This window comes from Homalodisca vitripennis, chromosome 1 (genome assembly GCF_021130785.1).
Source record: "Homalodisca vitripennis isolate AUS2020 chromosome 1, UT_GWSS_2.1, whole genome shotgun sequence".
Classification (NCBI taxonomy): Eukaryota; Metazoa; Arthropoda; class Insecta; order Hemiptera; family Cicadellidae; genus Homalodisca; species Homalodisca vitripennis.
This window is the reverse complement of record NC_060207.1, coordinates 141679156-141703268: the sequence shown is the minus strand read 5'-3', so window position 1 is coordinate 141703268 and position 24113 is coordinate 141679156. Positions and strand designations below refer to the sequence as shown.

The 24113-nt window shown below is 31.1% G+C and overlaps 1 protein-coding gene and 1 non-coding gene across 4 annotated transcripts in view; one reads left to right on the top strand and one right to left on the bottom strand.

The window, feature by feature from the left end:
- The window catches only part of LOC124372502 (atrial natriuretic peptide receptor 1), an 884633-nt gene that overhangs the window by 723480 nt on the left and 137040 nt on the right, over window positions 1-24113 (top strand). For all 3 annotated transcript variants that reach the window (XM_046830913.1, XM_046830916.1, XM_046830906.1), the window contains 2 exons: window positions 16368-16494; window positions 19119-19193. In XM_046830913.1, the coding sequence (XP_046686869.1) occupies window positions 16368-16494; window positions 19119-19193 (202 nt within the window). The remainder of the gene's footprint in view (window positions 1-16367; window positions 16495-19118; window positions 19194-24113) is intronic.
- Trnav-gac lies at window positions 22746-22816 on the bottom strand. Its single transcript has one exon. It is a non-coding gene; the product is annotated as a tRNA-Val (tRNA).

Here is a 24113-nt window from a genome sequence, read left to right as displayed (position 1 = left end):
GGATTAAACCTTTGGAAACTAAGAAGAGATATAAAATATTGAATTGAATATAAAGTCTAAAAATAAATTTGCATCTGTAATACTCGTTATTTAGTAAAATACTTCATTTTATTATTTTAATACAGTAGCTCAACCAGTTTAAAACTCGCGGCTGTTAACAATTTGTACATCAAATTGCACAAACAGCTATCACGAAGAAAATTATAAGATATTAAGATAATTAAAGGATTCGATATATTTTACCAAAGTTAAATGAAAAGGTGATTGAAAATATCCCTTCTGGCTCATTCAGAGGAAAGGTAGAATTCGCATGTGCAACACTGATGGGACAATAACTCTCAATATTGGCTTGTTAATATAATCATAACACTTTCAAATGTTTCAATCATAAGCCAATATATATATTAATACACACACACACAAAGTTTATGTGTGTCGTGTGTGTGTGTGTGTGTTTAAATTTTTGGACTATCGCAGGTTTGGATTTTGACGGGTTATGATCGGAGAAAATGCAAAACCTATCCCGAAAATTTCATCATGAGTACGATTTCAATAGGCAGATTTCTATGAAATCTACCAAAAATATATATTTACCTTACATCGTAAGATATTGTGATGTAAGTAACGAACACTTGAAGTTTTATGCATTGTCAAAACTGCATAAGAAGATCCTTAGATGCCTCGCTCGCATGCTGCTCATAGAGCCTCAAGATCAAAATATTATATTGTTGAAGTCAATGAAGAATCGCATTGAGGAAATACATCGAATACAATCGAATATATAAGAATACATTGAGGAAGACGAAGTTTGAAGACTGCCGATAAAATAAATTTTGGTATTGGCTGTGGAATCGCGGCGATATTCCAACAAATCTCATTACGAAGATTTCCTTCTGAAACTAGTGATTTTATTTTAAAAATTAAAATAATTATGATAATTTTTATGGGTTCACTTGGTCTTATAATAATGATTATAATTTTTTAAATTACTTTTTTACTAAAATATTTTGTACCTTATTACATTTCTTGAAAAAAGCATTAATTTTTAATTTCTTGTAATCTATCACTATTTATCCAATATTTGAACATAAACTTATATTATATTATATTATACCTAATGTGTGGTATACGAGTAACTTTTTATAGTTGTAGCTATAACATTTAACAAGTTATAAGAGTAGATGAACTTTTTTGAAAATATGAAAATATATGTGACAGAAATCGGTGTTTGAAGTTTACACTAGTTATTTAGTAGCTATAAAGGAAAATAACATAACCTACAGGTACCTTTTGTCAGTGAATATTATATTTATATTGTAAATATATACGTAGAACTAGTAAACGACTAAGAGGAAACCAAAAAGTCCATTTTTTCAATTGTCACCAAACAATCCATAAAAACTATCACATATATATCGTCGCTGCCCTAAAAGTAAGTGTGCATGCTCAGTTTCAAAATTTTGAAATACAATACAGCGATAAAATACATATTGTGTAATATTTTAATTTTTATATTTCTTTATAAACCACAGAAAAAGAAAATTATGTATATAAAATGTTCTATTTTATGTCGTAATTGGTAATTTTTCAGTACGAAATCCGCTTAAAGACTCTCCTTAATATATCTGTACTGATTAGATTGATAGACCGAAGTATATCTAAACAACATAAAAATGTATACTTCAATTTACAAATTAGACTAATAATGAAGTACTTCAATCTAGGACTGAGGTGTTAGTAGTCTAATTAAATAAGCAGGTGTGAACTAACTATTTCTGCTGTCGATTGTCGTTAAAACAATGTCAGAAATTAAATATTACAAAAAATGTCTTGGAGCATATTCATGGGACATTCATATACAGGCCTCTATTAGGATAAAGGTATGAGTTGTAAATAAAAAAATTAAAGTTTTAATGTCAGCAATAAATTAACCAGTTATTTAGACAACTGGGTCTGATTCTCTGATCGTATTAATATGTTTAACAACATTTATTTTCTACGTCTTTAATAAACGTTGAAACTATCCTATTTATATAACTTTTTATGACACCACAAATTCAATTAACTCAGTATATGATTCCATTGTTTTATTATAACATAATAGGCGTCCGTTAGTTTGTTTGTTGAAATTTATTTCTCCATGCAAAGTACAGTTGTTAAATGTTGATAAACATTATTTTATTTCTAATTTTGAGAAATATTAATAATAAATGCAAACATAAAGATAGGAATTACATCACTCCCATGTATTCAAACTAGCAATACTTTATGTAGCTTTGATGTCCAGATGTGTCTATATCAAGTACTGGATCAAGCCAGTAAGTTCTCTGTCCCATAAAATACAAAATAATTTTCGCCAATAAAAATTTAAACTTGTTTACAGAGATATGTGCCTTAAGATTTATAGTATTATGCGATCTGTTCTTATCTAGTTACGGAAACAACAACATAGAGAACATTCAACCATTGTTTTAGAAATAGATACCTTACACGAATGGACGTGAACTACTCTAAGTCAATACTGCAAAATACTTTCAATATATTGAAAAAGTAGCACAAATGTGTTCATGGATTGCTGAGCATTCTATGAGAATCGAGTTCTTGAAATCTGTCCTTCGTTGAAACCTTGAAATCCATAACAAGTAAACCTATCTAGCAAACTATTGTAAACCTTGAACAAATCAGTAGTTTCAGAACTGTAAAGCTTACCTTTTTGGTGCTTACTTTACTCTGGTGTTTAAATATATCAATTGCTCTGTTTATGAACTTAATGTTTCTTTAGAGTGTGGCAGAAACACTTTTATTCCTTTTCATTTTAATAGCGAACATAAGAATATAGAAAAGCTTTTGTTAAGCTCCTACTAGTATTATTATTGCACATAGTAGCATTGAGAAAATGATAATGGCGTTAGTATTGATAGCAAAAGTTAATGTAACAAAGGGTACAGTACTTTTTATTGATAATACTAGTATAGTATTGAATCAATAATGCCAAATTAACGAATTTCAATCATAAATGTAACACAAGAAATAGTGAACTAGAATACTAGATGCATTCATAAATATTGCGTCTTAATTTATTTAAAGTGGAACTGTTAGCGCAATGTTTATCAATAGATATCGTTAGTTCTTACTTCAACTTGTTTTATTTTTACTCTGTATTCTTTCATACTGAGCACTGTATTGAAAGCACATGCCTAATATAGACTGATCTGACCAGAATTCACTTTAATATGTTATTTGTCAGGAAACTAGTACAGATGTATAATGTAATTAAACTCAACCTGTTGTATTCTTAAAAATAAATTTATATAACTTATTGCGAAGACTTCGATATGTCTTATTGTGAAAAAAGAGAAAGATTTAAGAGTGGTAAAAGGGCGATTGGATGTGATTTGAGGAGTGGTTAGTGGGTTACGGGAATTGGGAGATTTCGAGAGAAATAAATCCACAGAAGCGCCACAACGCGATTGCTCTCCATCCCCAATTTCCGGATACATTTCCGCTCTCTAGATTTGTCTCGTCCATTTATCATTATAGATTTAATTGGCATTTTTTCATTTAAATATGAACACAGTAACTGAGCCTTGGTGCCCGATAGTTTCCTCGTAGCGACTGTTTTACTTTGAACTAAACATTGACTTTAATATACCGTAATCATCTAAAGTAATTGTTATGGAGTCGTATATAATAGGTCCGATGAAGTAAGTTTTGTATAGGAATTTTTTCGTCATACAAAATATACTGAATAAAGATCTTTATATTTGGATTAAGGCAAGTTGCGTTCCTAACTTGTTACCACCTCTACATGTTAAATCGTGTAATACCACATTCCTGTTAACACAGTTGAGGTTGCATTTTTAAGATATTAAAACCAAAATTAACAGTGTCTGCGGCAAAACATTGGTTAAATTCGTTAGGGAACACAAGCTACCAAGGTTATGGACATATTTTATTTTGGTATCTTGAAATATTTTTTGAAAACGGTGGGTGATCTGGAGTAAAAGACGTGTGAAAATCTGTGGAAAAGGGGGAATGAAGGTTTAAAAAATAATATATATAGAAACATAGCATTTGAGATATAATTAAAAAGTTCATTAGTAATGCAATCTATGTATTTATAATCTAGGTGCGATGTGTGGCCAGTTTATTTTGAAAACTTTAATTGGAAAAACATTATTATTTTAGAACTTAATATTCCTTAACACCTAGCATTCAGTAATGATTAAAGTTAAAGTTAAGATAATTAAATTTACATTTTACGATTTATAGCAAGTAGGGTAGCGTTGGAATATCTTAATAAGAGCTTAAATATTTACGCTGAATTAGTTACTTAATTCCTACTTCAAGTCTGGCGTGGCTTAATACAAGTAAGAGATTAATATAGTTTATTTTTGATATTGCATGAACATAATACCTTCCGAGCGGTAAACATAGCCCCTTAAACAAATTTCAGACGTTTCCACAATTCATAAAGCAACCGACTCCCAATAGAGCTTACAAAAAGGTGTTGTCGAGAAATATTTCTGGGTCCATATTTCTAACAGAGATAACACGAAAACACGCGTCAGGAACAGTTTTATAAGCCCACGCGTTGTAAGGGAGTGTCAAAGTTCCTAGATCTGTTTTTTTTTTTATTATTATTATTGAATAAACTATATTGATTATAATATTTGGAGATCTATATATGTTTAGGTCCATCTATATATGGTTATCGTCAGAATTTTATATTTCTCGCAATCGTTGTTTTTAGTTATACAAATTAACTACTAACTCTTTCATCTAATGGTAATCTGTTATGTTTAATTCCCAGGTTCCTGAGTGGAAGCTAGTTTCGTTAGGAACATTTCAATGACAGCTAATTCAATGACATATTCAGCTAATGATATGGCGTATTAATGATTTCGCTGAGAATTGCATGTCAGTTTATGTTATTCACAGATGATAAACTACCTTGTAGCAGATATTAAAAACCATTAAGGATCTTCAAATATATCATCTGTTAAATCAAAATAAGTTTTTAAATCGCTGCGTTTTGCGGTTGGTAGTTATTATTTAGTTTTCAGAACCGAACTAATGCTTCCATTCAGGTTTCTTTACTTATTTTTCACAAACCGTTTCAATTACGTGCATGAGTACATACAAATCGATGAGTTCCAATCTAAGGTATATATGCCCAAATGATACACGAAAAAGTCAAAGATTGTTTATCAATAAAATACGAGTAATTCTGCATATCATAAATAAAGTTATAACAGGAATTTATTCCTCAGGACACATTCTTTTTTAGACAAAAAAATTAACCAATACAAGAAAATTAATTATTGTAACATTTTAAATAAATATTTTTAACATTACTTCATCTCAAATTCTGTTTATACAGGTTATAAAATCGAATCCATTTATATTTTTAGAAAGCTTCTTTTAATGCGAGAAGCAAGAGCTAATTAGAATGTTATAATAACCTCGCCTAGTTCTTCAGTTGAGGAAATTTCAATAAGGACGTAATCAATTAGTCGTGTTCAAAATTTTTAGCTGATAGAATATTTTATTTTGTGTACGGTCAAATACTATGTAATTGGTTTATACAAATTTATACATGAACTAAAAGGTTCGATTAATTAAAAAATAAGTACCGACTACAAATATTAGCGTTTGAGGGTAAAATTTATTTTTCAAATAGAAGTAAATTCAAAACTTAATTAAATGGAATTTCTGTTGGGTCGCCTGCATGTAAATAAATTCTTTGCCTTCTAATTAACGTTTATAAATAGTTCAGTTAAATTTAAATATAAATATCAATGAGTCGCTGAAACGTTATTGTGAATGAAGTTAATACCTAAACAATGAATGTCATGGTAGTTGTCCTTTAAAAACTTTAAATTTGGCCACTTTGAATTGAAAAAAGAAAGAGATTTATCACACAAGTCACAACAGCAATCTCATTGAGAAGGGAATTTCTATCTTTTGTTTGTTCCGGGAGAAGATGACTGGCAACACTGAAATCAGACTTATTGTTATCATTTGTCATTTCTTCGCCTGGTTTCTTTTTAGTGTCTTTACTGACAGCTGTATCTGTTTATTGTACGTCCTATTAATTTAAGGTCTACGTCATGTTTGGGCGGCTTTCTTATTATTATGTATATTAAATTGAGGAAAACCTCCTGGTCGACCTAATATTTTTAATGTTGTTTTTAATATACAGATAAACATTAACATATTAATATATATAATAAAAGCTACTCTTTTTTTAATATACGTTACTGTTTAGTTCACTACTTAAAGAGGAACATAATCCGCACAAATGTTATCTTAACGCCACATTTTGCCTACTTGATTTGTCAATTACAAAATAAAACTCGTGTGGCATTTATATTGCGACAGTGTACGGTGTTATATAAATTAGATGTTCGGAACTGTCTTTGGTTACAATAATAATTGTTAGGAAATTAGCAATGCTAGTACAGCAGTTACCATAAAACAATAATTGTCTTGCTTTGTAAAACAGGATACTATAGGCGGGTTCTCAGTCAGCCATACTTAGTAGCAGTGTTTGGCCGTTGCCATAGAAACGGCTAAAGGTTACCCGGCTGTGAGACCGAGTTTATGCAGTGTTATGCACGATACGTCCTTGTCTTTGCTTTCACTACACGAACATGTATTTTGCAAAGTATTTTCCAAATTTATCTTTTTGTAAAAATAAATAGTAATCCCTTAAAATTATTTTCATTTTCTTTTTTTCCGAAAGTCCGTTTTTGATGTTCTCTCAATCCCGACACATTCATACTTAAAATTTATTTCATTTCACATACCACTTACTGAGTTGATGTATTATTAGAAGTTAAAAAATGTCTTTTTTGTATTTAATAAAGCAATAACTTGCAATGGCTTGTTCTCTTATTTACATTATTCATCGAACATTATGATATATACGTTATTTTTAAGTTTTCTTTTCATCCCCTGGTCTATATAGATCTTAAAATCCACTTTTAATACCTATGAAAAGTTAATGTAATAATTTCCCAACAAGCTTATGTATCCAAATGTCATCTCGGTTCGAATTCCATATGCTAACTAACAAAAACATCCTTGCGAATTAGAGTAATTAACTTTTGACAGTGTCTGTTTTAAAAATATACTGTGTTTCATGAAAACCTGTATATTCATTTCGTTTATTTACTTGTTATCAATACTCCTCCCACTATGATGGTATTGGGCGTTCTAGTTATGAGTCATCCTCTTTCTGTGATGGTGAAGGGCCTTCTAGTTAGGTTCAGACTACAGGCATGATTAAAAAATTAACTCCTATTTAAGGCTATAACATATTCCCTATGGACGAGCAGCGCGAGTGTAGCATCCACGTCACTTTGATAGCAGTTGATATTGAATATCATTTAAAAATAATTACTAGTAGATAATTCCAGCAGCTTTATATTTTATTGTGTTTCCAAAGCACAAATTTCACAGAAAATTTCATTATTTCATGAAAATATTTATAACACACGAAATATTTATCTGTTAAATTTTAGAAATGCTTGGAACTCACGTTTATTTTTCGATTTTAAGCTAATATAACGCAATTAATTCGGTCAATATAAAAAAAAACTATTATTTCCAACAGTTATTTGGTTACCATAATGACACATGCTTAAATTGAACATAACTTTTCAATAAATTTATAAAACTTCCGATGTGTTTCATTTAGCTTTATACTTCCACTATACTCATATATCACATTTATTGTCGATTATGCTGCAATTGGTTTAGACAGCACGAGATCGGTTCGAGACAGTTAGTGCCAACCCCACGCCAAGACACACAACTCCGATTTACGATGCTTTTAGCAGACGCTTTGACTCAAGTTTTATAGGCTGCTGAGGTTTTACATTAACGACACGTCAGTCAACAGTCGACCGCAGCCTCCTCTCAGCCTATTGTAAAAGTAATATGTCACATTGTTTGTACCCTTATTAAACAATACCACTAAACTGCATTCATACAATTATTTAATTATTGACAATTTCTTTTTTTTTTTCGTCTTAATCTCTAACTTTCCTAAGCCTGTATTAACCCGCCTATTCAATTACAAGTCCCAGCTGCGGCCGTAAAGCTCCGCCACCCGGCATGATAATGGAAGGCCATGAGACTCGAGTGATTTCCCACACAACATTGGTCTACATTAGCATTTTGTTAGCACTGTCCCATTGTGCATACCTTGTCCTTGGCTGATCTCCTCGAGGTACAGAATCACAACTCTGGACTAAATACAATTTTCATCATACATACTTCACTAATAATATTTTTCATGCTACCAATGATTAAGATTTTAATTTTTTTATCTTGAACTCCCAAAATGTATAATGACGTCTATTAAGCAAATAATACTTACCGATCTCGTAATACGGAGTAATTAAGTTGTTCTGTACGACTTCGACCTCATTAATGAATAATCCTCTTTAACACTGCGTATAATAAGAGAACGTATTATAAATGTATTGTATTTCCTAATTTGTCTAAAACACTATTCTGGCTTATGATTTAGTTTGCCGATGATTTAGTTACATGATCACTTATTGTAAACGGCCACGTTAAGTATTTTTATCAAACAAGTGGACTTAACTGTTTGATTAGTGATTAAAATTTTTTTCCACCAAAATAAATAAAATTGTGTAAAATGTTTAGGGTTAGCCTATGTTGTATAAACAGTACCTATAATTATTATGATATAGAATATAGAGTTACAAAATACAAGAAACTATAAAACGAATAAAAATATTGTAAAATATTTAATTATTTTATCTAGATTTAGAGATCTTTTAGTAGTAATAATCAAACATTTCTTTGATACAAAACCTTCTATAATGGAATCTTTGTCTAAAATGACATATTCATTTATAGGATATTTAGAATACCGGAATCATACTGTATTTGAAAGATCTATATTGGATTAACCTTCTAAAAATATTAAATCGTGTTAAATTAACGAAATTCCAAAGTCAATTACTGACAAATTTTCAAGTGCATTGTAAACAATTTCACATTGTTACAATCAACAATCGATTAAAATGTATTGGTCAATCAATTCTTATTACTTACCATCAGTACCCGCGGCTTCGCAAGCTACTTCGTATATTTTGCACCTGTATGAGTATTTATGATTTGAGTTAATTATATTTCCGTCGCCAATTTCTAGTTTTACTTGTTGCCACGATCAAGGAAGTGTATATTTATGGTCATTTTAATTTACCGCGGTCTTAGTATTGTTTTTTGTTCCAAAGCTAGAAACTGATTTGAATACAGGTTTTTTATTTTGTTTATTATACTTGGCTTACGGAGTTAACTTGATATAATTGAGATGTTTTATATGTCTTTTTCTATTAGGCTCTTCTTTCTTTTGAGTTTTATTCGGTAAATGTGTTACAATTTATTCTACTTCCTACCGTCAAAGCATGTTAGGTAGCAGTTTCCGTTCTGTTCCATTCATCATGCGTTCATTAAGCATTCGTTCCATTCAGTTTCGTACATGTATTTGTCAAGCAGAATTGATTATATTCTTATAACAAGGTAATACTTAACAACAACAAAAACTAACCACACTCGTGTGTCACAATTTTAAACGTTACCCCGTTCTATATGTTCTTAGACAATTTTCGATGGTTTAATTAATACAAATTAATTTTGCGAAACTATATACCTCCTAATATTTAGAAGCCAATAACTTTTTGATATACATAAGCCCTTATTTCTAGTTCTTGGGACATACAATTATAATAGCATATTATCATACATTTTAACTAAAATCAGATTTTGTACTGTCACATGTCCACATTATGTTTGTGTCACAGGCATCCTATATTCTAATTTCATTTCCTATTTGTCTTTCTTTATTCATATTTTTTATCTTTGATTGTGTAGCCGATAATTTCAATGTAAGACTTACATATAGACTTATGTGCACTTATTACAAGAAGGGGTGTTTTATACTTATAGGAAATTTGTTAAATGTAAACTTTAAATATTGGAGATATCTATTTCTCATGAAAGGTGATAGTACCAAAATTAACAATAAACAATGATAAATATCAAATATCAAATTGAATTCTTCCAATTTTCTTGATATTTATAAAATTTGTATTATGAAAAAATATTGCTAACCATATATTTATATGGAAAAGTTTGAATTACAATTAACCTATTACTTACCCATCGTAATATGTTACAAAATGGTATAACACTAAGTTTCTAGAATTTAAATCTACCCTCTTCCGCGGTTATAAAATTAAGAGGAGCACAACAGAAGAACAAGGTAGATTTCAACCCTCGAAACATAGTGCTGTACTTTTTATAGCACATAACGTTAGGAAATGTTTAAAGTCTTATTATACTTTCAAATTTTCCATCGTCAAAGTTAAATGAAGTATCCTATTATAGCTTCAAAGTAACACGATTCATGCAAGGTTCTTTGGTTTGTTTTTAGGATTGGGTGGAAACGTGTAATTAATACAATGGACTCTTCATAGTCCGACGTTTAAAAAAACTGGAAGAAGAGCTGATTGCAAACGTTGGACTATCAAAGGTTAACTACTCGTATATTTGTTTAACCGTAAAAATAGAGAACATTCTATTTATCATGTACCGATGAGTTCTTTTCAACCAGCAAGAGCATAAACTAACCAATTATGTATTCTCCAATTTTCAAGAAACAGTAAAAAATATATCATCTAAACATAACAAGACCTGAATCAGCTTTTACTTACTGTACCGATGAGTCATACGATGTCGGACTAAAAAGCGTACTGGATTATTTAGATGCAACATTCATCAGTCAAACTAAGTATAGGATTTTATTTCAGTTCATAAAAATTAAAATTCATGAATTAATGAGTTTAATAGGAATAATAAAGTTATAAGTGAAATCATAAATTATTACTACTAGAGAGTCACACTGCGCCATAGCACACGACTTTGGAATATGGGAAAAATAATACAGTTAAAAAATCTTTATGTTCAGTAAACTGTCCAAAACATATTTTGATCATTTTTTATTTTTAACGGAATAAGAGTGTATAGAAATCTGTGGTACTATCTTTATTCTGAATACCATGTCCTGAGTTTTTGGAGAGATACACGAGGGAAACGTTTGCCTATACAAACAGTTTACACCACACTATTGGAAAATAAGTAAGTTATTTTAAGCTGCAGAAGACTCGAGAGACTGATGAAATAAACCAAGCCCGAACAGAATGTTGAGCGGTGGAGAGCACTTAGCTTGTATTTCGCAGAGCAATATTTCTCAGCCTCAATCTCAGAAACAGATTAAAGAGGCCGTGTCTCTTGAAAACTCCTTGGTAATGTTCTGTTTTAGGTCCAAACACGTCTATATTTTAAAGTTATACAACTATATTAGTTTGATACAGTTTTAGAATTGTAGAATACTATTTGAGCTAAAACTAATTTTAACTACAGTTGACATAATAAACACCAGACAAAATGAAGCATTCACAGGTATTATGTTTATTTTTATTTTATTAAATGAAATTGCAGTTAAACCTTTTACACGCTAAGCTGGAACATTAACAGTGCTGGTACTGAAGAGCAGTATTAACATAATGAACAGTATTATACATTAAGCACATTCTAAAAATATATTTAGGCTACTGTTGAAATTTAATTATCATATCAGAAAGTGACCACACTATATGTTACAAAATATTGATCATGCAAACACATCATTTAGGCATCTTTTTCTCACCACTACTATTTTAAATAAGTTAATACAATGAAAATTGACAGATGAGTTTGAACTGTAAATGCCAAATGTTAAAAAAATCACAACTTTTATAAGTATGCAAGCTAAAAATTACATCTGTAGTAAGTATTCAGAGAGACGATCGTGAGTTTCATGTAATGATAGTATTAAAACTTAAACTCCCTCCCCCCAGGTGGTTAGATATTGATGAAGAGCTGATGTTTCTATCTTTCAGTGACATCCTCCTAGTTCTAAAGTAATAAATTCCAATTTAACGAACGTTCCCAATTTAAGTACATGGGCGGTCCAAGATAACCATTACTACAAGTTATCGTATTGTTAGTGAAAAAAGCTGTAATTTTCGAGCCTTCATTACTTTAATTAGTCTATTTCCTTTTATTTAATTTTTTTACATTTTAACATATGTATTACGTTCTGTTGCATAGAGTGTGTATGTACTATTACGCGTTTATTCTAAAAGTATAGTTTTTGTGACACTCCGCCTTCTTCCCCTTGTGTCTTCAACTATAAATGGTACTTACGGTTTAAATAAATTATTGTTCACGCCTAAAGTAATAAATATGTTTATTCTTCCCTTGTATTGTATAATTGTTAAATTGGATCGAAGTACTTAAATTTAAATAATAGAGTCTAGTCCCATAACATGTCTTCATAAGTTAAAAAAATATATAAGATGTGTTACACATAAGAATTTTTTTTTTTCAAGATATGGGCTTAGTTATATATGGTCAAAAGTAAGATAGTACGGAGAGTCTTTATTTTAATGAGTGAGTCTCTTAAGGTTTAAAGAATTACTATGTTTTTCTCAAAATAACTTCTGCAAAGTTTAAATTAGGTCTATCTATTTTGCATTTTAACATAACAGATATTTCAATAGTATGCCTAAAATTAGATGGAAAAGTTAAAATAATTCAACATATTAATCTGTGTGGTTTCGTATCTAATAGTATATTTTATTGTGCAAAAAGCTTAAAATGGCTCGTTGTATCCAACAGGGTGTTGTTAAATAAAACATACTTCATAAGGTAGCTGTTAAAAGCACCGTAAACCTGACTATGTTTCTTGGTAGAGGACCGTAAAAGTAACCGGTCTGCAAAGGTTTAATGGGATCACACATTGGCACATCCTTACTGCTGTGAATTACACAGTTTACGACTGTATTATTTTTCCCGGTAGTGGCAAGAGCGGTACATCCTAACCGCACTTACTAACACGATTTCCTTCCGCCTTTACTTTTGTATTTATGTGAGTTTTTAAATTAAATATAACATAAAAGATGCCTTAACTGAACTGAGGGCACTCTATCACACTTAAATGTAGCAATAGTATAAAATACTAAATAATTAATATTGTAACAATTCTATATTACTAAAATTTCATTAAGTAACATGAATCTTTGTAGAGGTCACTCACTACATGTTTGCATTTTTCAACATTATTATGTAACACTTTTTATGTGATTATTTTACTTTCTTATTTCTTTATTCTAGTTTTTGTCAGTTTTTACTGTGAAAGTCATAGCTTTTGAGATGAGAGGGAGTTGACCTGTCAGGAACAGTGACATCATGCCGGTCAAAGGTCAGGTCTCCTGTGTCTGGCAGCGATAATCATCTTCGCCTCTGATATGCCTAATTGCAATAGTTACTCACTGTTATGGCTTTATACACTCTCAAAGATTGTTTGTTGAAATACATAAAAAGCGTGAAATTGCCGTAAAATATGCTTAACAATATTCTACCTACTGTTTAACCAGAATATTACTAATCACAGCATTCGCGGTAAAACTCTTGTTCATTAAAGCTAATGAATTAACTGTCACCTCTTTCAATATTGTAAAGAGTGGATTGAATCCAATAAAGAAACCGCTTCTTTTGTGAAGTATTAGCCGCAAATAAATTGCACTCCTCCGTTAATTAATCTGGTTGCATTGTCATGACCGTAATCTGAGAAGCTCAAAGCTTGGTTTTTTAATCCTTACAAACCATGTTGTGTTGCCTAATGTTAACAAGTACATAATACTATATAATCGTCTACATTGTTTAATCTGCTACTGTACAGGCAGGGTATTCCCATGGATACAAAAAATCTTTATTGAAGGCTGCATATAACAGCAAATTTTTATACGAGGGTTAAGCGAAACTCGCGTATTAAAATGTTAATACTGTTTAACTCATTAGTTCTGAGGGCTAATAACAAGTTCAAAATAAAATATTCGTACAAAAGGGAAATATTCATGTTACAATGTATCGACTTCTACTGTAAGTTTTAAACGTTGAACTACTATTTTATTTTATCTAATTAACTAAAACCATTATATTAATCATTATAATCACTAGGCTTTTCTTTGCCTAGTAATAATATACCTACCTGATTATGGAATAAGTATTACCTAAACAATCAGCACTAACTTGATCCTAGAAGATGTTCACTTCGTACAACCATCAGCCGTTCTTAATATATTGAATATTGAAGCGGTAAAATATTCATTTTGTAATTTTTAACGGAGAATGAAAGAGATGAAATGCGCCAACGATCGGGAATCACTAAAGTCGAGCCCGCTAAGGGATCAAATTGAGTGAGTTTATACGGCAGAGAAAGGTTAATGTAATACGTTCATCCATTCAGACGGTAATCCCCTGAATACGCTACCAGTCACACACTGGAGCAGTATTTGAATGTATAATGTGTGAATCGATTCTAGATTTATGGCATACAATATATTGATTGCGAATTACAATATTTTCACCTCCAATAATGGCATGTTTCTATATCCTAAAACAGAAGAACTGCTTTTAGTCATCTTGTTTATTGAATTGTGAGTTAAAAGTTTTTAAATATATGTGCATAGCTTTAATTGTTTATGTCTATTTTGAAAGTTATATTAATATCACGTAAGGTTATAATGGATTTCATAATGATCTTGAACGTCTGTTAGGAGAAAGAAATTGAGTTTAATTAAATAGAAAACTCTACTTTTGACTTTAAAGCTATTCACTTTTAAAAACAATTATCAGCTGATCGAATAAAAATGGCTGCTGTTTATTATTATCCTTAAAAATTGAGGTCGAAAGTACACATATTTTGTATTCGAATGCACGATAATGTGACACAATAAGTTAAAATATTTAAGGAGTCATAAAATTATAACAAAGAAAATTCTAACATTTCGATCAAAAAAATAAATCGTGGACCTCTACTTATGTTAATGGATGTTTTAACTATTATAAAAGTCTTTCATTTCTTTGAAACGTATTCACATTTAAAATGATAATCTCAATCTATTTTTCATTTGTTAAATTACACTTTGAAGCATTAATCCATCATTTACATTATAAAATGTATAACTCAGTATAGTTATATTGTTATGCATGATATACTATGTATAAAATTGAGTGAAACTTATATGTTATACCTTCAACTCAGATATCGATCAAATGTAGCAGGATATGAAACACACAAATACCCTCCCACAAGATGAAAACGTCCTCCCCTGATATACTCATCGCCAGATATAAATGGTCGTCATTTTTCATTTAAACTGCCAGTAAAGGACTCTTCAATAACCGAGACGCACCACTGCTACGCTAAAGGGATGATCGAGCTATTTGTAACGGTTTCCTACCACATATAATCTACTGATACTATTTCAAGTAAACATATGCTGACAAGTATGTTCGTGAATATTTTGCTATGAATAACGTTCATGTAGAATTAAAATATAAATAATCTGTAACATTTTAAAATAATGGAGTGAGTCTAGTGAACATATATCAATAAATTATCTAAATCGGTTTAAAAGTGCATCGCGACAATTTTTAGTGTCTCATTCATTTTGTACAGTTGGTGAATTCATGTACCATCTCACTAGCTTCCATGCGCGATAGTACAGGGGGGTTGACATCCAAAGTTATTTTTTATTATATATTAGTTTTTTTTTTATTATTATAAATGTCCTTTAAATTTTTTTACGTAAAAAAGATGTATTTTGATTTTTTTTTTTTAGTCAGCGCAAATGCAGCTGTTGTCTTCTGTGTTGTTTTTAAGTGTTTTTTTCAAGTGATGGATATCCCACACGGGCCTTGCCTTTGGGATATACCTAATTTATTTCACTACAAAATTATGTTATTTTATTATTAATTATTTTAGTTTTTTTTAGGATATTGTACTTAATTGTTTAGAATAATTATGCTGTGCTTAATTTTCTTTTTGTATTAGTACTTTACTGTATTTGTATGTATTATGTAAAAAAGTGAAATAAATTTCTTTTTGAATTTGAATTTGAATTTTACTACTTGGCAACTTTTATTGTACTAAAATCGATATTATTTATGATATTTTAAATATTAATTCGTTAGCATAAGAGATTTTATTGTTTTAATGAACATAAATTATTATTATGTGACGCATGCTATGCAATGTTAAAATTGTTTCTGGCAATATAGATATATTTTATTGTATATAAAGGTTTTAATTGTTTGTATCTGATGGTAGAGTTTCAAGGTATGAATAACAATGACAATTTCCTGATATTCAAAACTAGGCAGAACAACGTTTCTCACTAAATTCTTGTTTCTAAGTAACACTTCCCATGTTGCAGGCACTACAAGCTAGAGGCAGAGATCGCTTCCATGACATGGAGGGTGAACTATCGTGACATAGTGAGAGTACCGCCCGGCAAACTTCGCGGCAGTGTGTACAGCCTAGTGCGGCGCAGCAGTCAGTGTGTTAGTATTTATTACACTTACTTAGTTACAGCTAACATCATCACTCTCTTTTCAAACATTGAACGACCTCAATCATGAAACGTTAAGAAAAGCGTAAGTATAAAAGTAGTATAAAATTGTTAATAGTTTCCAAACTAAAGTGTTATCCTTGGTATACATTGCAAAATAGTAGCGATACAAATTATGGGCTAGTGCGAATGACTACCGAATTTTAATACTTATTATTGACTTGGTTATTGACTGGTACGATGTGTCCAACTATGTGTAAATATTATTTCTATACCAAGTTTAGTTTGAAGCTGTTAACTATGTAAAAATATAAAACAAAAATTAAAAAGGTATACAAACCTATAGAGCATTCTGAAAGATGTCATAAAGAGAGGTCATAAAGACAGAATTCTACATATTTTCCGAATTTGCATCAAACTGAGACTGTACTTCATCTTCTCTTGAATAGGTAGGTAGTATGTTTGGCTTAAATGTTAATGCTTGGTTTAAAGTTTATGATGTGCTGTACGTTATGTAAATACCAATTCCGATTGTAATTTATTGAGTGATTGATTGATGGCAGTTATCGTGTATTAAGTACGTCTCAAAGTGTACTAATACAACTACAATCTCAATGGCATGGATGATAGTATAAAACTTGTCATTTGAAATGTTTTTGTAAATGATATGAGAATTATATGACTATTCCATATTACTGTGTTGTGCATAACCACTAAAGTATAGCTATTTTCTGTGAAACTGAACAATATTCACATTGACCCCTTTAGAGATATAAACCACGTAAGTACATGAGTTATATCAAATTGTTTATAATTTAAAAATACATGACACTTGGCCTATACTGTGGAATAGTCTAAAAATGCATAAATGCAAATGGCCATCTTTCTAAAACATTCGGTTGATTCCCTGGCATATGTTTATACTATTCCGCTATCAAGCTCAGTTTGGATAAATTGGAAATTACTTATTCTACTGTTATACAGATTATACGCTTATGAGTTTCAGTTAAATGAATGCCCTTGTACCGTGATACAATAATATTCTAAAGTGAGATCTAATGAAAGTGCTTTGCATTGGTGCAAGCAAGGAATTGTACTCTCGGAAAGTGAAGTTTATTAAATGTGCTATGTAAGATACTAGAGTAAACACTTGTATGAACCAAATCCGTATGAAGCTGCTATAATGTGGTATACGGCTCTGATACATTGCAGTACGCTGTAATGTAGTACGCTTTGATACAAGGAGCAATAATACTAATGAAGAGGAGCAGTAATGCGATTATCATTTCGTAGCTCCTGTCTTGTTCAAAGAGGATCTTGTCGTGCTTTTTCACTTACAATTTATTATATAATATAACTTTAATGCTACTTCAAATAACTCAAATAAATCTCACCGAATAATCTTTATAGTACTAAACGTTTTTTATTAACTTGCACAATAATTTTTAAAAAATCTAGTTTGAATATTGAAACTATTTCTATGACATTTGAAACAAAATACAATAATATACATTTTAAATAATGTATGTAAGTCAACAGCTGTGCGGAACGGCGATGCTGAGCGCGCTTACCCATTCCAATTGTATGCGGTCAACACCACACGGAATGAATAATGTATGGACGGCCGAGTATAAACTCTGCCACTTGGGGAGAATATGACCCGGAAACATATTCCTCTTATCGTTTATAACACTTTGCAGTAATAAGCAAGTATTTTTGCCAATCTGTTTTTAATGAAAATTGTATTTCAATTTATTACGCAAAATTCGATTTTTTTATAAAATCCGTAATCTGTGTACTCGGTTTATTATGTATTGAAGTTAATGACTGGTAAAATTTCAATCCCAAGATTGGTGTAGTGTATTCCAAACGAAATGATAGAATTCGAATGTACATTCTATATAGCAATCAAATGACAATTCAATTGACGCTTCCCATTGAATTTTTTCCATTGTGGAATATTAATATGAGTGGTATTAGATATCAATCAATACGTACCTAGAGTGACATTGTAGAATTTTTAAATTCCGGATGCCATAATTAATTGGAACTGTGAGAAATACAAGATATTAATTACGATCTTAAATTTGAATCAGTACCACAGTAGTTAAAAGTTTACAGGAATAAACAAGCTTATCGCACCACACACATTCCTATTTCTTAATGTACTTCACTAATAAAGGGTAGGAAATCAGATGCATGTCAAATTTATTACAGATCTTTAACGCAAAAGGTGTTTACTAAACTTAATTAACTTAACTAAGTTAGTAGTTACTTTAAAATTAAGAAATATAACTTAGTGCTCGTCATATGGTAAGTTAAATCTTTCGTAAATATCACTTTATTCAACACTTTTTCAAGGCTTATTAAATAAACTGAAAAAATATTAACGCTAGCGTTTTCAATTTTAATGTAAGTAAACAATCGTACTCAACGATCATGACTGTTTTATTTCTATTTTTTTTTTTTATGACTATTTTATAACCATATTTATTTAATATTTTATTTCAAATAAAATAGTACTCATCTACGAAGGTTGAACGGATTTTTTCGTTATATATATATATATATATATTGTTCATATTGTAAATATACTATTAATAATGCTTGTTTCAGACCGCGTTCTCAGAAGACGCCATGAGCGTATGTGACATGGGACGTCAGGTGTTCGTTCCTACAGCCTTCTATAAGGTAAGCGATCCATCATCTACATTGGCATCTCTCCACGGTAATCAAATTGTGTGTTGATAAATAGTCTCTATAATGAATTGTGTCTCAATTTTAATGGCAAACTTCTCAACACTCATATGACAAATTGGTTTTAATTTTAATGATTAAATATCCATTATAGATTTAGTAACAAAACTCATCAAACAATATATATTTATAAACCTAACAATTAATATGTGGTTGTATAGTGCTGAGTAAGATATTAATTGAGGCTAAATATAGTTCTAATTTTATTGCAATATTTGGTGTATTTTAGATACAAAGAAAGAAAGAATAGATACACGTGCATTCTTTTCTCATTACTCTAGTTGTTACAGAATTGTTTTCCTGAACGTTTTCAAATACCGGTATTAAATAAGTTATTTATACCTTTTTGGTACTTAAGTTATTGCTAGAGGCATTTAAAAAAAAATTTTGTTCGCACAACTTCATGTAACTGATTTGATACTAAGATACTAAACAATGAGTACCTTCGTTCCTTCTCATTTTTAATAGTTTTATGGTATAAACTGTATTAATAGCTATAAAATCCACAAAAATACAATACTAAACTGCAAAGTAACAAACCTGTATCATAATTCTGTGAATGCCACAGAAAATAAAATGTTCAGAAATATTACTGAATCATCTCTTCGCAGCGCAATTCGATCGCTAGACGTATTACTATCGTTTTTCAGTTATTTGTGACAGTGAAACGTCCAGATTTATATTTTAGTAGAAATTCATTAAATGTGTTTATCTATTTGTGTAACATTTGAGCGTATACTTCATTCTGTGATTGAACATACACAACTTATCCGTATATCTTCATCCGTATATTAATGTTATTGCACCAAAGTTAATAAGCACCGTCTGCACACAGCACTGCTCAAGAACAAGGTTCATCCCCTCGCGAACGGATTGTCAAAGGATTTACACACTGTCTTGGCCCTTCAGTATAGTTAGAGTTCGAACACATGACAGCGATCTTAAGAGTCACATAGAATTGGGAAAAACACACAATGGGCGTAGTAAAAACTGCATGTCACTTCGGGGAGGAGTTCGAAGCCAACCACCGTGTAAAAATACAAAATTCGGTCAATCATGCTCGTGACAAACTTAGAACCATACGAGACGTATAGACAAGAGACGCTACGGCCCACGCCATGCCGATAGGGTATGTACTATTGCTTCAACCAATCAGAGACAAGACAAACGATCATAGATTTTAAAACAATCATCTGTTTCAAAGCAGAAAGCTCTAATGTAATTCATTAAAAGTAATATTTATAAAACTACACACGCACAGAATTCATCTCAGAGTACAATTTCTTTAATATTATCACTTTTTATAATAATAATATTATGATATTGTTATAAATGTTATACAGTCGGGCGACCCAATGTACAAACATATACAGCACGTCGTATTACAAGTAAGTGTGTTGTCGTGTCTTATCGCGAACAATGCACTGTGCGGCCAGTCTTACTTGACTCGTTGTGTATTGTGTTCTTACCTTTTTATATAGTAATGCTGTAACGATTGAATGTGTTCAATTACATTGCTATAGTCTTTCTGGAAGCAAACTTATTGTAAATGTAATATGTGGTGGTTGCTCATAATATTTCATTATATCACGCAATAATGCTGCTAATGTAAGTACAGATTCCTTGCTTACCCAAGGGTTTACTAAATAAGGGGGTGTATGAAATGTGGCGTCAGAACAGATTAGGTACTATGAATAGGTTAAAGACCCACTTAACGCCGCTTCATTGCCATTAGTCTATATACACAATGGGTTTAATAGCTTGGATACGTAAGGGATAGAATAATATATTACCTAAAACTGCCTAACTTTATTCAACCAAAATAACCAATAAATACAGAATATGAATGGATTTTAAAATGATGTGTTCAAACCACTTAAAGCTTAAACGAACACATCTCTTTAAATGCTGAATCATACGAGATCCAATTATCAAAACGATAAAGAATTAAAAGCTTGTGTTACTTTTTTAAATAATAATGTTTTACTTATGTAATTGTATGTGTTTTAGAATGGCCAATAGCTCATCCAGAAAGTGTTTAACAGTATAACATTTATTTAAGTTATGAGATTATCAGAGATTTTGATTATCCTTTTTCACCTTGAATAATTTTTTAAATACAAATATCAGAAAGTTATGATGTTGCGTTAACTATTATACTTTGTTAAAAAGAAATTCTCGCAGAAATACAATGTATAATCTTCAAAACTGTCAAATTTGTAACTTAGCTTTACCCTTACTTTCTATGTAAGAAATCATATTTTTTATTTACACGGTTGATAAATAAACGATTTTTGTAACAAATATAGAAACTTAGTGCTTAAAAAACTCTTTAATTTGGTAATCTAAAACAAAGTTTAAATCCTAAATTAAAGGTTCTACATGTATAGCATCTATGACCCACAATGGAAATAAGCATTATTATTGATTTTAGTATTACCTCTGTTATAGTAAGCAAAAATTCTTTTGTCTTCGTAGCCATAACATCGTTTGGTAAATAAGACATTCTTTACCTTTTTTTACTAATTTAATTTTTCCTAAACAATAAACGATTTCTGTCAGAATAAAATTGCGTACTGTTTTTACATAGAGGTTTGACTAACTTTTGACAACTCACATATCTGAAATTAATCTAATTGTAATTAAATAATATTTAGTGAAATTTATAACTGCACCGGTGGTGTTTCTATACAAAACTCATTATCATGCAACCATTGAACAATGTTTTGTATTTGGTGTTAAGGACAACATTATTTCTTTCTGAGTTTGTAATCACTGGTAACAAGTCTGTTAGCATTTAATTCCATACAAATAGTTTCATTTACGACACGTTCCCACAATTCTATACAATAAAATACAAATTCCCGAGCATTTTGCCAAAGAAAAACGTTTATCAACTATAGCACAAACGTTGAACACCAAACACAAAACACAATGAAATATTGTTGGCAACAAAAGATGAATGACCTATCAGTTCACTTATAGGTGGTTGAGACGATTTTACACCGACTGCATTGAAATGTCTCTTATCTTTTGTCACCAGTCGAAAGCAATTCACGGACTTTTTGCCTTCAGAATTACAATTTTACAGCCGACGGATCATAATATTTAGGCCGAGAGAGAACTGTCGAACTGATTCCATCCAATTCCATTTTCTTCGGTTTGAGATAGGTCCGACACTCGTATTAATACATTTTTGGTGAAATATTTCAACCCACTATTCACTCATCCAATAATATTAAATCAACATTTTCTATATGTTTCAATTGTTTTGATACACTGAACGACTATTCTAAGTTTTTTATTAAAATAATGTTTGCTATCAGTACCATTTAGATGGAAAATATTGATGGAATACAAGTTAATTAAGCATCTGACATTAATAATCTTCAAAAGGAACTAGAATTAAGTATGTCGATAGTATAAAATCATATTTTACTATTATTAAATATATAATTTGAATAAACATTGAATCACAAAAAGTACTTGCTCAGCCGGGACTCGAACCCGGATCTCTCACTTGTCGGGTGAATGTGCTACCACTACACCACAGAGCCCTTACTTTTTACGATTCAATTATTTTGTATTTGGCCGTTTCTTTCACATATGTGTTTAAATATCCAAACTAACATATGATCGGAAGACCAAATACCTCTGTCAAATAACTTTTATTTACGTTCATTGAATTTGTATAAGTGATAATAGCCTAATTTTATTTCTATATATATATATATATATATATATATATATAGAGAGAGAGAGAGAGAGAGAGTAGAGAGAGAGAGAGAGAGAGAGAGAGAGAGAGAGTGAGAGAGAGAGAGAGAGAGAGAGAGAGAGAGAGAGAGAGAGAGAGAGAGAGAGAGAGAGAGAGAGAGAGAGAGAGAGAGAGAGAGAGAGAGAGAGAGAGAGAGAGAGAGAGAGAGAGAGAGAGAGAGAGAGAGAGAGAGAGAGAGAGAGAGAGAAGAGAGAGAGAGAGAGAGAGAGAGAGAGAGAGAGAGAGAGAGAGAGAGAGAGAGGAGAGAGAGAGAGAGAGAGAGAGAGAGAGAGTGAGAGAGAGAGAGAGAGAGAGAGAGAGAGAGAGAGAGAGAGAGAGAGAGAGAGAGAGAGAGAGAGAGAGAGAGAGAGAGAGAGAGAAGAGAGAGAGAGAGAGAGAGAGAGAGAGAGAGAGAGAGAGCGAGAGAGAGAGAGAGAGAGAGAGAGAGAGAGAGAGAGAGAGAGAGAGAGAGAGAGAGAGAGAGAGAGAGAGAGAGAGAGAGAGAGAGAGAGAGAGAGAGAAGAGAGAGAGAGAGAGAGGAGAGAGAGAGAGAGAGAGAGAGAGAGAGAGAGAGAGAGAGAGGAGAGAGAGAGAGAGAGAGAGAGAGAGAGAGAGAGAGAGAGAGAGAGAGAGAGAGAGAGAGAGAGAGAGAGAGAGAAGAGAGAGAGAGAGAGAGAGAGAGAGAGAGAGAGAGAGAGAGAGAGAGAGAGAGGGAGACAGGTATGAGACAACCTCCAAATATTGCGTAGAATTAATAGATGTTCATAAAGTGACACTAAATTAGTACAACACAATCGTGAATTATGATTTGCAAACATTTCCCTCCTACTAGCTAATTAATTAGTAATCACTCAGATGCCCTCAGAGAGTTTGTTACTCGATTAATTAATCTAATTATGTAACACTTCTGCATTATTATAGAGTGTACACTGGACACAGTAGAACAAAACTCTATTCTTGTGTTTTATAATAGAATATATAAATAAATATAAACTATTTGAATTGAAATACACTTTATAATATGAATATTCCAAATATACCTAATACATTTTTAACCACCGAGCTAGTAAATTTATGTTTGGGAATCTTTACTTATGTAA